Here is a 15004-nt window from a genome sequence, read left to right as displayed (position 1 = left end):
GCATGAAGACTAGTGATGCGTCCATGACTTATTCCTAGTATCAAAGAACTTATCATATCTTGCCCTTTCCCAGCTTAGCCCCTCCATTGAAGAAGAGACTTCTCAAGGGTCACTCGCCACGCTCATCAACGCTGCCTGCATATCTCAGCCTTGAACTCCTCATCATCTTTCCGCCATCCGATCCCAGCGTCCTCACTACCAGGTCCCTTCCAGAAAATACTACCATCAGCATCATCGCGGATGGCCTCGATGATCCTTTCCTGGTGGTCGTCCTGCATCGTCGCCAATAGCGCCAGCTGCACCAACGACAAGTGCCTCCGTACATCGTAATCCGGGTCGTTCTCGTCGGGCTTGAACGTGTTGAGATCGATGCCAAAGTCCCCGCGTAGAATGCTTTGGTATGTGCGTTCGATCATGGCGTCTGTCACGGGTGCGTTTTTGGGTGTATAGGTACCTAGAGCCTCTTTGGGGAACTTGTCGGTCTGACCTGGTGGCGTGATTTTCGCTATGTCGATGGTGGAATTACGTGTGGTGTCGATGGGAGGAGGTCGCCTCGTCTCTTTGGGGGTATGAGCGATCGAGAGTGGAGATTTGTCGAGGTCAGGAATGGTTCTTATCACATCAAACGTGACCGAGGGGATAGCTGATGAGGATTGGTCAGGAGCGGTTGGGGTTTCCTTCACATCAGACATGGTCGATGTGATAGCTGGTGAGGATTGGTCAGCAGGAGTGGGGTTTTCTTGCATTTCAGACATGGTCGTGGGATGGATAATGAGTTGTAGATCCTGACTGTAGTAAGTCATCAATGTGAGTTCCTGTGCCTGCTGATATGTAGTAAAGAAGTTTGCTGAAAACACAGAACATGATACACGTTTGTGCAAACGATGCGTGGAACAATTTGTCGAGGCCTCGCAATATTTAGGCATCGACGCCGAGTGTGGTTAGAGGCCTTTCGTAGCAAAATAAGTCACAGGGAATCGGAGCGGATAGACAAACAGAACTTCGATGTCAAGGTCGTCAAACAGCGTTTGCACCAGGATATGCCTGTACAGGCCTACATACGCCAGATGTGAACGCCAAACTCCATGCTAAATGTTGCAGATGCTTCGAAGGAACGTTTTCATTTCGACGTAGGGAGTGCGAACAGCTGGGGCTGCATATTGATCTTGCACAAGCGCGCAATACAGCCAGACAATTGCAGAAGGGTTTGTACGCCTTCAAGGATGCGCATGTGGGTGAAGCCAATTTCCTGATTGCTGTTAGCCTCTGTAAAAATCGCCCGTTGCAAATCCTCACCTTGATGAATTCCAGCTTTGCGTGCTCACTCAGCGTGTCAATCGTCTTTGTAACTTTGAACATTGTGCTGATGATGTCGTGACACGAGTATCCCAGATCCCACAGCTCTTTCAGTGATGTTAGAGCATCGTCGATACGCTGCTCATGGCACGCCTTGATCATGGCTTGCACCTTGATGGGATGCGGGCTGTCGACCACCCTGAAGACATTGTCGCCATTAACGAAGCCGAAACCAGCAAATGTCGACTGCAGGTTGTTGATGGCTTGTCGCATATCTCCCTCCGCTGAGAATACCAGTGCCGCAATTCCATCGTCTGAGTATTTCACGTCCTCGGCTTCGCAGATCTGCATGACGCGGCGCACGACTTGCGCATCGGTAAGGCGGGCGTATCGGAGGATGGCGCACCTCGATTGTAGCGGCTCGATGATCTTGTTCGACTGGTTGCAAGCGAATGCAAATCGAGTTGTTGCACTGTATATCTCCATTGTCCTCCTCAGAGCCTGTTGTGCACCACTGGTCATGCTGTCCGCTTCGTCGAGGATGACCAGCTTCTGCCTACCCGGGGGAAGTGTGACTTTCTTCTGCGCAAAGCCCTTTATCCTGTTGCGGACAACGTCTATACCACGTTCGTCTGAGGCGTTGAGTTCGAGGACAGCCTCCTTGTAGGCATCGCCGAGGAGTTGGCGTGCGAGACAGAGGATGGATGTGGTTTTGCCGATACCAGGCATACCGGAGATGATCATATGGGGCATGTTGCCGTCTTTGGCGATGATCTTGAGGCGCTCAATGGTTTCGGTATTGCCGACGACATCATCGAGGTAGACGGGACGGTATTTCTCTACCCTGGGAGGATGTCAGTCTGAACCAGCTGGCGAAGGCCAGGAGCGGTGAATTACCATGGCAGCTCGTAGTTTGCACCGCCGGCCGCATTGGGGTTGGGTTTGACGCCATTGCTGGCGGCGGCTTTGGAGGACTCGGCTTTTGACATTTTGGGCTGTGGTGGTTGACTTGGAGGGGTGACGCGAAACACGCGATGCTCTGCAAACGCGCTTTCACGGGTCATCCGTCTTGGGACTAGTGCTCACGTGAGCCGGGCACGATCGACGCGCAGCCGCGGCAGCGAAATATCATGCCCTTGGCGCTAAAGATAGATTCGTCCGACGCGACGTCACCTGCGTAGCACGATAGATCAGATCGGGATTTTTTCTCTAGATCACACACTGGCGTCGGTACGGATCGAGGCTATGTTCTTGCACATATCCTCCTGCACGCCTGTACAACACGAAGTACGAAATGATCCTCTCGAGGGATCTTCAGTTGGCATGCTAGATGGGCTTTCAGGTACCGACCGATGCTGCAGGTCCTGAGGTTTCAGCCCCAAACGTCTTTTTCGAGAGGCGCAGCCATCGAGCATCGGGCGCCTGAAGAAACCACCCGATCGCTCCTCAGTCGCTAACATACGGGCTATTTGCATTGCTTTAGTAGCTTGCGACATAGCGACGGCGTCAAGACACTGGGATCCTGGTGGTTGACAGGGTGACGTATGCGGCTGACGGAAGCGGTCCGCAACCTACCGAGTCCACGCATCTCAGCGAGCTGCTGTGTAGAAGCAGCCCCAGACGTTTGCTGAGGAAGTTGTGAATGCTGAATGTCGTTGCAATGTTGGCCTTGTCGGTGCAGCTTTGGAGCGCGAACAAGGCGCAGGCGGCGCACGGCGGCAAGGGATGCCAGCATCGGCACCAAGCGCTTGGCTCTGCGATACAAACGAATCGTCTCGTAATCGAGGCAACGCCACGCCCTGCGGATCCCCCAGCAAGGCACACACAAGCCCCGTTGGCTGGCGACTTTAGGCCCGGAAATGGCGGCGGCTGCCCATGCGTGTTACGTGGGCAGGTGCACTAAAGGGCCACAGAATCCGTTACAGGTCCAGACTTGACCTCATCATACGCGTCGTCATCACAAGGCTCGAACGCCCCCTGCGCCGACTAAAGCCTCGCGCCTGCGCCTCTACTTCGCATCGACTGTATTCCTAGTCACAGCTCGTTTGATTCTGCTTTGTTGCTATTATTCCCTTGTCATCCTCTACTCGCACTGTGCTTGGACAGCGCTCCGCTTTTTGCGACTTCAATTGCAATCTCAAACACAAGGTTATTGCCGCCCTCACCAACTCCGACCACTCGTGCGTCAGGTTTTACCAAGCCACACCAGGGATCCTTTCACTTCCGTGGTATACATCGATCGCACATCCCTAGGATCCTCTTCTCAGAAACCACATCATGAAGTACTCGACGTTCTTGGCGGCGCAATTGGCGTCGTCGGCTGTAGCAGTGAGGCTTGCACCGCGAGAGGTAAGTGCGACTCTTGGCACCCCAGATTCACTGCGAAGCGAATCCTCCCGCAGCGTCTCGTGCGCATCACGAGAGCTTTGTCGATTGCGATGCTGACTTTTTCAGAACCCAAGAGTAGTGCGCCTGGATACCCAGCGCCGAAATGTCAACCCCGTCGCACACGACCAACTACGGAGACGGCAAAACGTTGTCCAGCAGACGCTTGACAACCTCGAGACACTCTACTTCGCCAACGCCAGCTTAGGCACCCCCGAACAGAACTTCCGCCTCCACATCGATACCGGCAGCAGCGATCTCTGGGTCAACTCAGTGAACTCGAATCTGTGTAGCCAAGGGGGCAATCAGTGCGGCGAATCGGGCACATACAACGCGAACGACTCTTCGACATATAACTACGTCAACGGCGCATTCAACATTTCATACGTGGATGGGTCAGGCGCATCGGGAGACTACGCAACAGACAACTTCCGCCTCGGCGGCCAGACAGTAGAAGACCTGCAGTTCGGTATCGGCTACGTATCGAGCTCACCGGAGGGTATCCTCGGAATTGGCTACACCATCAACGAAGTTGCCGTAGGACGCGCCGGATTAGAACCATACCCCAACCTGCCTCAAAAGCTAAAGGACGACGGTACTATCAACTCAAACGCATACTCGCTATGGCTGAACGACCTGGATGCGTCGACCGGAAGCATTCTCTTTGGAGGCGTAGACACCGACAAGTACTCGGGTGAACTACAGACACTACCAATTATCCCAGAGCGTGGACAATATGCCGAATTCATCATCGCTCTAACTGGTATGGGGCAGAACGGCGAGAACGGTTCTATCTTCAACGATTCCAACGTACCGGTCCTGCTTGACTCAGGGTCCTCCTTGATGTATCTTCCCGATAATGTCGCGAGCGCTCTGTACCAGACCTTCGGCGCCCAGTACCGTCCTTCGCAGGGCGCAGCCACTGTCGACTGCGACCTTGCGAATCAGGAAGGCTCGCTTGAATTCAACTTCTCCGGTGTCACGATCTCTGTCCCACTCAACGAGCTTGTCATAGTCGCTGCCGTTAGTCGTGGACAGCCCGTCTGCATACTTGGCATTGGGCCCGCGGGCTCCTCTGTCGCCGTTCTCGGCGATACTTTCCTACGATCCGCATACGTTGTCTACGACCTTGAGAACAACGAAATTTCCCTTGCCCAGACAAATTTCAACGCCACCTCAGAAAACGTCCAAGAGATTAAAGAAGGCTCTGACGGCGTACCCAACGCTACCGGTGTTCCGAACGCAGTGTCTACTGCCGCTGTCGGCACTGGCGGACCCAGAATCGATGGACCCAACATAACCGGTGGCGGTGGAATCCTGACCTCTACCGGCGCTGCCATGCCGGCCGCAACTGCGAACCCATGGGTTGGCGGTGCTGCGGTTGCGGGTGCGGGCATCCTCATGGGCTTCAACGGCTTCTGATGTGCGGACTACAATTTTCCTAATACTTGTCCAGCGTAATGAACTTTTTTAAATGCATACGTGCATCGTTGGCGTTATCAAGAGTGGCATGGATTACAACCTCTCGGTTAAGGGTTTTGCATATTCACCAACCTACCTGGAAGTAGGTCTGTTGCTTACATAGAAGCATAGCATTATCATGAATTTTTAACGTCTATTGCATCTCTCACAAAATCGCTTCTGGTTAGTGACGGTGAAAACCGATGTCGCGTTTGACTAGATGGTGACGACACCCGGGGCCTGACAGGACGCGTAGCGCCTGCCGCGTAATAGCTTCAACGCCTGGAATCACTAAGTCGCAAGTCGCGCATCATCACATGCATAAACACTTTTGACTCATCATGCCGCCATTCGGTATTTCCGCCAATAGCTGAAAATGTCTACGTACAGCCGCCTTCATGCTGCAAGCTCCATACGCGTTCCCTTCGGCTTCAACTCCAACCGAAACTACGTCCTAAAAAGGTCGTCCACGTCAATTTGAGCCTCTCCCTCCACCTACTCCATGTTCGCTCTCGTCATCTCGCTGCTTAGGTTAGAAATCTCGCCACTGTCCAACGTCAAGATTCACAGTCGTCGACGTACCTGGTCTCTAAGACGATCCTTCCGCTTCCGAAATATGACCTAGTTGATGTGGATAATGTACCAGCGCATTTCTAATTGGAGGTTCAAAAGGCAACGGCTCTGATACTTAGTCAGTATCCGGACGTCGCTCAAGCTCGATGCCATCCCTCGGCGGCGTTTGAACTGTTGCGGTGGGGCCAGCGTTGGAGGTCTGTTGTGATGAAGTCGCCACTGGAAGAAGCTGTGTCGCGCCGTCAGCGGGTTGTGTATGAGACGTACGTGCAACATTGCTGTTCTGCTGTCCTTGTGAAGTTCGTTGGGTGCATCGCCGTTGAACGTAAGTGTAAAGCCGTACTACTGCGTTGCGTAGGATGTTCCATAACCCTGAGAACATGCCGGGTCGAGAACTATGGATTGCGTAGATGATAGGGGCGAGCAAGACTAGTATTGAGAAAATGAGTAGCCCGTAGAATAACTTGTTAGGCATGGTTCCTTGACTGCGTTGTCTGTGTGATATTTTTCATGCCATAGAGGGTCTGGAAGATAGTAGTTATAGTAGTATGATTGATTGTTTGATGAAGACTCTTGGATGTTTGCCCCAGCACGAGCGTGTTCTGGAGACTAAGACAACCTTTGAGCAGTACATAATATGAAAGAACGGGATGGACAATTGTGACAGGAAGAACAATAGATGGGTAAGGAGAAGATTCCATAGATCTGATCATCATCCGCGCCCCTCCTCAGACTGCATAATTCGTCCCTTTACCACTGTACTTATGTTGCTTGGCGTGTCGAAGCCGTACCACATCCTCATGGTTATTTGCGTTGCCTCTCTTGTCCCCCTTCAGATACCTGCCAATGTATCCCCTTTCACCCCAAAGATGAAAAGGGTCAAGTAGGCCCTTGAGTACTCCTCTTTTGTTCCTTTTCTTATCTGCTCTAGCCGCTTCTAACTCCGCATCGCTCATATCCCAGAACTGCGTCTTCTTGTCCATCCCTTTGACCAGGCCCCAAAGATCAAAAGGATCGAAGATGGTAATGATCCACGGCCTGTCGTCACCCCAACCAGGTCCTTTGCGCTCAGTCACGCCATCGCGAGCTAGGAAAACGGAGTTGGAAGGAGGTAGTCGTTTACCCGGATGCCACAGATTGAGTAAAACGGTGTTGAGGAACATGATGACAGCTTCGAAGATCCAGAAGTAGATCTCGTTCTGATATATGGAAGACTCCCAGCCAAGAATGTATTCCACAAGGCGGTAGATACAGCGTATGGTTACGATAGTCGCACTCACGTACATGACGTACAGTACGACGCGTAGATCTTGCTTGAGTACTCCGGCTTTGTTGGCACGTCGATGGAATTGTGCAGCGAGGAGACCAAATGCGCCAAAGAGTGCTGCCTGGAGACAGAGTGACGCAGTGACGAGATTGGAGCCGAGCTGCCGTTCTGCATCGGTTGAGCTGGAGTTGGCCATACGCCATGCTCCTTGTCCGATAAGGATTTCGCACACGCCGTCCAGGCCTATGAAGGTTGTTGCGACGCGACCTGGGTGAAGAGGTGCCAGGTAGGGTATGTAGTAGAGTAATCTTGACAGTATGAAGTAGTTGATGAGCGCGTATACCGGCGGCCCAGACATGATGAGAACGGTCGAAGCTATAAGGTATGCTAGATTGCCAGTGTCGTATGCGCCTGCGAGACGCACTGCGAAGCCGCTGGTCATCAGAAGAGCGGCCCACGGCAGGAGGATTGTTGTTCGCCATGACTTGTGCTTGCTGAGAGATATCAGTAGTGCGCAACTGCAACTATCGAGGTGTTTACATTGTCTGGCACGCATGTAGCGCTCCGGAGATGGAGAAGAGGATAATGAAGACTATGGGTGCGGCTTTATTTGGTGCATAGTACCAGATGCTGCCTGGTGAGTAGTCTCCCATTCCCATCTTGAGAACGATGAGTACGATATCACAGCGATAAAGTAATTGATGGCTTGATTCGTGTAATTGATGAGACAAGCTGTCCGAAAGCCAGAGAGGCAAAAAGCCGTTATTGCAGAGTAGGGGACAGGAACAATATGCGCCCAAATAGAGTCGCTATCGTACCGATACTTCTATACCCAGGACGCGACATGAGATATATGGAATGAAGCTCACGACAGCACGTTCAAATAGCGCAGATGTCAGACCCCTCACGGAAAGGCCAATGCGATGAATGCGACGGCTGCACAGCGGCGCTCAGCTGAGGCAACTCTGCAAGGCATAGCACAGGGCTGAATAGGCGCATCTCCCCATCGGTAGCAGGGTCAAGCGAGAGTGTACGGCTGTTGACCGGTGATGGGCAGAAGGTGGAAGGCTTGTGTAGCGACTGGTTGATGGAAAAACGCTCACACGTGATGTGGCGGAGGTCTTTGACGAGTCTTTACCGGATTTGGATTAGTCCAGGCTAGCGGTGAAGCCGCCGAATGCGCAACGTACATCTCGCGACGGCATCATTACCCGCGCACTCAAGCAAACGTCGTCTATCACATAATCCGCCGTCATACCGTATTATCCCATCGTGCACGTTTCATGAGTGTGGCTGGAAATGGTGCGCCAGCCCTGGGTGCCACAGAGGATGGTTCTAGGCAAACTCCAGCCGAACCTACGGTGATGGATGGGCTATCGAGCTCTAAAGTGACGGGTATGCACCCCTGCAACTTCAACACCCTTATACTCATAGTCTACAGTCGAGTACCATGATCCTTCCGGGGTGTTTTCATTGATACAGGAAGACTTGGCTTCGCGTCTGCCCCTTCGTAATTTGCACTGGAAGGCTCCTACACGACCTCTAAGATCTATCGACTCCTTACATGTTGATCTTGTGCCCAGCAAAGAATCAGCACAGGCTGCAAGTGCGGCTTCGTCGACTTCAGCACCTGGCCAAGGTACGCCTACTAGGAACACGGATGAAATCTTCAGACCGGTTAACAAAGAGAAAGAGAGACGGCATCAGATCCCAGGCCTGCGTCAAACCCCTTATCTGAAGGTCTATCTGTTGAGATGTGACGATTCAGAGACTTATAAGGCGACTGCGCGCAAGCAAGTTCGCGAGTGGGTGAAGGAACACACCCCACCTTCTCAAAGCAGTACAGCGAACACCCAGGAAAATCATGATGCGTACGAATGGTTGATTCTACATGTCGTAGTGCCCGAGACGCCGGCAGCAAGCCAGCCTCGTGGATCCTCTAATACCACAACCGGTGAGAAGGAGAAGTCTGGAGCAGCATCTAGATGGACGCGCGGGACGACGACCTTGCTGGAAAAGCTTCGCGCCGACTTCAATGTCTCATCAAAATCGGCACCCGATCGGGTAGCTCAGATACGAGTGCCAAAGGAGAGAGTTCCACAGCACATGCTTCCAGCTGCTGCACCTGCCGCCACCCCTGCTATTACTGAGAGTCCCCAGGAACAAGAGCGTGCGTGGGCTGATGTCATCGCTAAGTTCAAGGTATTGATCCTTCTTTCGTTTGACCTCCGGGTGAGCCAGTATGAAGAAGACATTCGCAAGAACGACGCTCAGCGCTCGTTTCCTGGTTGGAACTTCAACACATTCTTCATCTTGAAGGAAGGGTTGGCAAGAGGCTTCGAAAGCGTAGGTCTTGTTGAAGATGCGCTGCTTGGCTATGATGAGCTTTCCATCGGTCTAGACAGCGTCATACGTGATCAGTCGAGCGAAGACGCACAAGGAAGCGTTTTGCTTAGCTATTCAGACGACCTATATCAGACAGCAGCAGAGATCGCACAGCAGGATGGTAATGATGGATCAGGACCATCCATACACGATGATAGGCCGATCAACGCTTTGAAGAAAGACTATCGCGGTCTCATCCTTGCAAACAACATTTCGATCTTCGACTTCAGGCTCTACATCTTCGCTCGCCAGATGTTCTTGCTCTTGAGGCTTGGAAACTCAGTCTCAGCACGTTCCGACCTCGCAGCCAAGCTACAACCTCGACCGAATGCCGGCGTGATACAGCGCTCGGCTGATGACAGCGCTATTGGTATGAAGTCGGGCGGCCAAGGGAACGACTCAGAGGATCTGTTCTCTCTCGCTGAACTCTGCTCGCGTGCACTGAACTTCATTACCTTTGCTGGGCGGCTATTGCGAGATGATCTATTTCACGGGTAAGTTCATCTACACCTAGTCAAGCTACAGCACTAATCCATCGCTGTAGGGCGAAAGCTCACGATACCACATTCCCTGATCATCTCGTCGAGAACATCGTTCGTTCGTGGACTTTCGCTGCGCTGGAACAGGTCTTGCGTGAAACATCTACAGGATCTCTTCCATTTACGAAGTCCTCTGGAAACCTATCGGCAGGATCTTCCGGCAAGAGTCTTTCGTTTGGTGGCCGCAACAAAGAACAAAAGATGAAGGTCTCAGAACAGAAGTCCATGATTCATCCATCCAGATCGACATCTCTGAGTCATGGGCGACCAGTATCAGACATGCCATACTCACAACCTGCAGCCAATGCACAAGTCGTATTTGAGAATGGCCAGTATCACGATCGACCACTACCTGGCCAACAGAGCACAATCCCTTCTGCGAAGAACGGATTGCAGGAGCTGGCTGGTACCAGAGCGCAGCTGCTCGCAATTCAGCGACGCTTGCTCGAACATGCAGGCAAGAGCATGGGCTGGAATATTGGCTGGAATGCTATATTGGCATCTCTGAGTGCTAAAGAAGAACTCACTGAGGTTGATCTAGAAGACGAGGAAGAGGAAGAGGATGAATCGGAGCAGAATCAATCTCGTACCGAAACGGAAGGGGAAGCTTCGAAGTCACGTCTCGGTATATCTGCCGCAGCGCTGGTCACTGCGATGACATCCATCAAGCAATTCCGACAATTCTATGAGGTCAGAAGACATGATATAACCCCGCATGAAGCTGCTAACTTTTACAGGCTTTGAGTGATCTCATCGTCAAGCACTATATGGCCGCAGGCCAGACTAAGTCAGCAGAAAGCGTGCTCGGGGATCTGGCTGCCCTCAGGTTGTATGTTTGCCACTTCTCAGATTACATCAGGCCCAATACTGATATCACTATAGTGAACTCGGTGACTTCGCGGCAGCCGCCATGTACTTTGGACGTATGGCATCGTACTTTGCGGAGAGCAGATGGAACACGGTCGAGACTACCATGCTCAAGATGCACGCACGCTGCCTCAAGAAACTCAACCGAAAAGATGAATATGTGCGGACGGTACTTGATCTCTTAGCCAAGTCTGCGGCGAGCCGAATGGCGTTCAAGAGTGCCTCGAAACAAGCCAGTACAACCGACGCAGGTGACATGCCTGGTGTCTGGCTGAACGATGACAAAGTGGACACTACTGATGTATTCCATGAACTCATCAGCTATTCGCAACAGCTACCCTATGATGTCACGGTCCAAATGCCGAAGTATTTCGGCGACATCTCGGTAGAGCCGTACGTTCGACACTACGATGATAAAGATGGGTTCCAGTTACGCCTTCAGTTCAGACACCATCTCGAAGACGAGATTGAAATACGCGCAGCCAAAATTCGATTGGTCAGCGCAGTCTCGAATCAAGCCAAGGACATATGGCTCGAAGAGACAGGAGCCATACAATTGAAGAAAGGCTTGAATCGCATGTGGATCGGCTGCAACGTGAATACGATCGGACCGTACATGGTTGACAGGGTTGTCCTCGAAGCAAAGCGTATCGTCTTCGTACACGAACCTTTCCAGAAGGCAGAGGCGACAACTCCACTTGGCATCATCACTTCGGTCTCTGCGCATTCTCTCAAAGCCGCGAAGAAAGCTCGGATACTGTGCTTCCCGCGTAGTGAATCCTTCCAAGCCCGAATCTATCTCTCTCACTTCATCCATATCGACAAGCCGCGGCATATAGAGGTCGAGTGCTCAGCTGGCTGGAATGAGATTACGCGCGCAGAAGTCCGGCTAAAGTCTGCCTCTGCAGGTTTACGGCTGCGAACCGCAAATGCAAGCGTGGCTTCAGGAGAGATCCAGATCGATGAGAGTAAGCCAACGCCGGGAGTCATCGCTATTGGTGCGATGCCAGCCGAAACTACAGCGACGCTGAAGGTGCCTTACGATATGGAGACAATATTGCAAGACCTTACTGTCAAGATCGACGTCGACTATTTCACCGCCAAGGGACAGTTCCAGTATACCTCGACCTTCGTTATTCCTGTCGAACTGCCTCTAGACGTCAACGTTCACGACCACTTCAAGAGCAAATCACTGTTTTCGAAGTTCAACATCAAAACCGCCAATCATGTGCCGCTGACGCTTCTAGATGTCGCATTAGAAGGATCAGAAGAATTCGACGTCCATGCGCCAAGGCGTCCGAAAGAGGCTGTCAATGTTTTCCCGAAGCAGCCTGTCGCAGTGACATACAAAGTCACCAAAAAAACGATGGACGCTGCCAAGAAGCGACAAAGTCGGATTTCCACCACTGGCAGTCTGTCATTGGCTGTTGAGTACCGATGCTTGAACGAAGACGTCCTTGAACGAGTGCGAGTGATGTTTGCTGAGGCTGTGGAAGACAGTCCAGTTCATCGACTAGCTCGTTTGCTTACCGACCATTTTGCTAGTCAACTAGAGCAACACATTTTGCCATCGCAATACGAGAAGATCGCATTGCTGCAGAGGCTCGACCTGGGTGCGTTCGAGGAGGTTGGATGGGTGGACTGTCTGGAGAGCTTACCGCTTGTCGTTCGTGATGACACGCAGACCTGGCTGCAGAAGTGGCATGAAGTAAGTACTGGTCTTCTTCGAGTGGAACGTGTATGCTAACACCTTAATAGAAACACCGAACCATCCTGCTCACCGAAGACGATGCTGCCGATACAATACAGCAACCGACCGCTCCGTCATCGCCAAACCCACCCCGCCGGATGGTCATCACAGTTTCAATCCCTCAGACCCACATCCTGCACACCGCATCCCTATCTCTGAACTCGCCTTCATCCTCATCTCAATCCACAATTGCGACCGTCGGCCAGCCTATCATGACCACCCTTCGCATCTCGCACACCCGCCGCTGGGCCTCACCTTCCAGTCTCCTCTCCGCCGCCAACCTCACCGAAGTCAGTGAGCCCATTGACTTCGTCTACACCATCGACGCAAATCCTGAAGTCTGGCTCGTTGCCGGTCAACGACGTGCGCACTTCACTGCCAAGGAGGACGAAGAACATGAGTGGCCTATTATGCTCATTCCGCTTAAGTCTGGCAATACACTGCTGCCGAACGTGGATATCCGCGCGAAGATTAAGCCGAAGGAGGAGGAGAAGGGGAAGTTAAGTACTACGGAGGCGGAGATCTTGAATTGCGAGATTGACTATTTGAGTTATGGGGAGAGTGTTATAGTTGTGCTAGATGTAAGGAGTAGTACGGTGGGCGTTGGAGAGATGAGTGTGGGTAATCCGAGGAGCGTTGTTTGGTTGGAGAGTAGTGGGCAATTAGTGTAAGGAAAATGAAGATGGATGTCATGTTGGTGGAAGCAAGCAGCATGGTTAGACATCCACGATTTATTGGATATTTACTGCTTAGTGGCCGTTCTTGATGACACTATTCTGACAATGTAAACATCAACCGAGATAATCCGCCCATGCAGGTTTGTATGTCCCATCTGGCGTCCATAATTGACTGAACATATAGAACGCCGTGACAAGACTACATAGTGTTATGTATCCAGATGCAAATTCGCCCATCGAACCCTTAATACCCGTCAGTCTTCGTGGGATTTTCGATGACAGAGTAGCAAAAAGTACACCATAGAGAAATAGAGACACCAAGGGAATTAAGAAAACCACAAAGCTAAGAAGAAAAGAAATCATGAATCCGTACATCATTAACGTCCATGGGAATTGAGCGTCTGGTAGGATATGCCCATTTGGCAGAAGAGGGACCAAAACCATGTGCGCTACAAGCAGCGACGTAAAATGGAGAGAAAGCCCATTCAAGAGGGATTCAGACTCTCGTAGGGGATTGAAGACAACTAAGGTGACCACCTGTTTTGGCGTGCAGAATAGCTTGCGGTTAAAGGCTAGGAAATCCACGGCCCACGGCTGCATCACGCGAGCAAGTGGCGATGTATGGCCGTGAGACTCTGAAAGCCACATAGATAACTGTATGGAGGCCATAAACATGTCGAGGATGGGAGTGAGGCCGAGACAGAAGCACATCGCAACTTGGCTTGCGAGACTTATGTGGAGATAGAAAAGCAAAATGTTGGTTGGGAAGACGGGGGCCATTGCAACAAAGCCACATAGAAATTTCGCTATCTCCGCAGTAGTTCTTCTAGTACGGACGACGATAGGCATTGGCCTCAAGTCGACTTCGCCAGCACGTCCAGCTGTTAAGCGAAACAACTCTGGTACGAGAAAGGCTATGACGTATATCGACATCAAGACCTGGGTAAGGGGAGTACCACGCATAGCGAATACTTTCAAAGCTTGTGGAGCCGCCCCGATAGTGAACGCAAACATGCTTTGTCTCCAGTTGCGATCAATCGATGATCCCGTGAGGTAATTGCTGTTGGCCATTTGGAGATCCCGAATAGGCGTGTTCGGCCTTGGAGGAACTTCAACAGCTCCGCTCCCGGTCGCAGGTGTAATTGTGTCATGGTTGCTGATCTCATCTGGCATTCCTGTATCCTCTGGGATGTTGTCCTCCACGGGAACTCCAGAGTTGCTCGAGACCGAGTTAGACTGGTTGTCTCGAATCGATGCGAGTGGTAAGTCGAGCGTGGATTGAGTGTTTCCGCCTTCAAATCGACCATACCAGACATGCCTTGCGGCAGTAGAAACCGGGCAGCCAACATTCATCAGACAGACGAATTCGACGATCATCATCACTGTATCCAAAGCGCAAACTAAAGGCGAAGCTCTTAGAGCGGCACTGAATACGTGGTTTGCGCCGAGAACCCGACCAGTGCTTTGCATCATGACGGTAACCATGCATGCAATAACAGGCCAGCAAGCGCTCTGCCAGGACACCTGATTGGAAGTGTTGCCATTGGTTGCTGTCAACTTAGTCCCAGAGTTTTGCTACAAGTCGTTCACAACTTACGGGAAGTGTTGTTGAGCGGAGTGCTTCCATTCGGGAGCGATCCGGCGTCGACGTTGGCATTTGGGATGATCATGACAGTCTGTTGAAATATGGCTGATGGCAAGAGACCTGCGTCGCCGAAAGAGAGCAGTGGATGTGATGACGCAATAATGAATGAGGAAGCTGGATGGGCCGGTCCTAGAGGAAAGCAGTGAAGGTGAAAGTACG

General features: G+C 51.8%; 3 protein-coding genes across 3 annotated transcripts; 2 read left to right on the top strand and 1 right to left on the bottom strand.

The window, feature by feature from the left end:
* Positions 1 to 125: 125 nt before the first annotated feature.
* J4E88_002731 (uncharacterized protein) lies at positions 126 to 2285 on the bottom strand (the record flags this gene model as incomplete). Its single annotated transcript, XM_049396389.1, has 3 exons — positions 126 to 821; positions 1297 to 2140; positions 2194 to 2285. 3 exons carry the CDS (start codon positions 2283 to 2285, stop codon positions 126 to 128), a joined length of 1632 nt encoding a protein of 543 aa, XP_049257737.1.
* A 1288-nt stretch (positions 2286 to 3573) lies between these two features.
* On the top strand, positions 3574 to 5103 carry J4E88_002730 (uncharacterized protein; the record flags this gene model as incomplete). Its single annotated transcript, XM_049396388.1, has 2 exons — positions 3574 to 3645; positions 3751 to 5103. The coding sequence occupies 2 exons, from the start codon at positions 3574 to 3576 to the stop codon at positions 5101 to 5103; spliced, it is 1425 nt and encodes a 474-aa protein (XP_049257736.1).
* A 3162-nt stretch (positions 5104 to 8265) lies between these two features.
* J4E88_002729 (uncharacterized protein) lies at positions 8266 to 13194 on the top strand (the record flags this gene model as incomplete). The annotated part of the gene is made up of 6 exons (XM_049396387.1): positions 8266 to 8377; positions 8424 to 9861; positions 9912 to 10596; positions 10644 to 10735; positions 10789 to 12481; positions 12532 to 13194. 6 exons carry the CDS (start codon positions 8266 to 8268, stop codon positions 13192 to 13194), a joined length of 4683 nt encoding a protein of 1560 aa, XP_049257735.1.
* Between the last annotated feature and the right edge of the window lie 1810 nt (positions 13195 to 15004).

Source organism: Alternaria novae-zelandiae (genome assembly GCF_023758075.1).
Source record: "Alternaria novae-zelandiae strain BMP 2774 chromosome Unknown scaffold_4, whole genome shotgun sequence".
Taxonomy (NCBI): Eukaryota; Fungi; Ascomycota; class Dothideomycetes; order Pleosporales; family Pleosporaceae; genus Alternaria; species Alternaria novae-zelandiae.
Note: the sequence above shows the minus strand (reverse complement) of the source record. Positions and strands in the feature narration are given on the sequence as shown.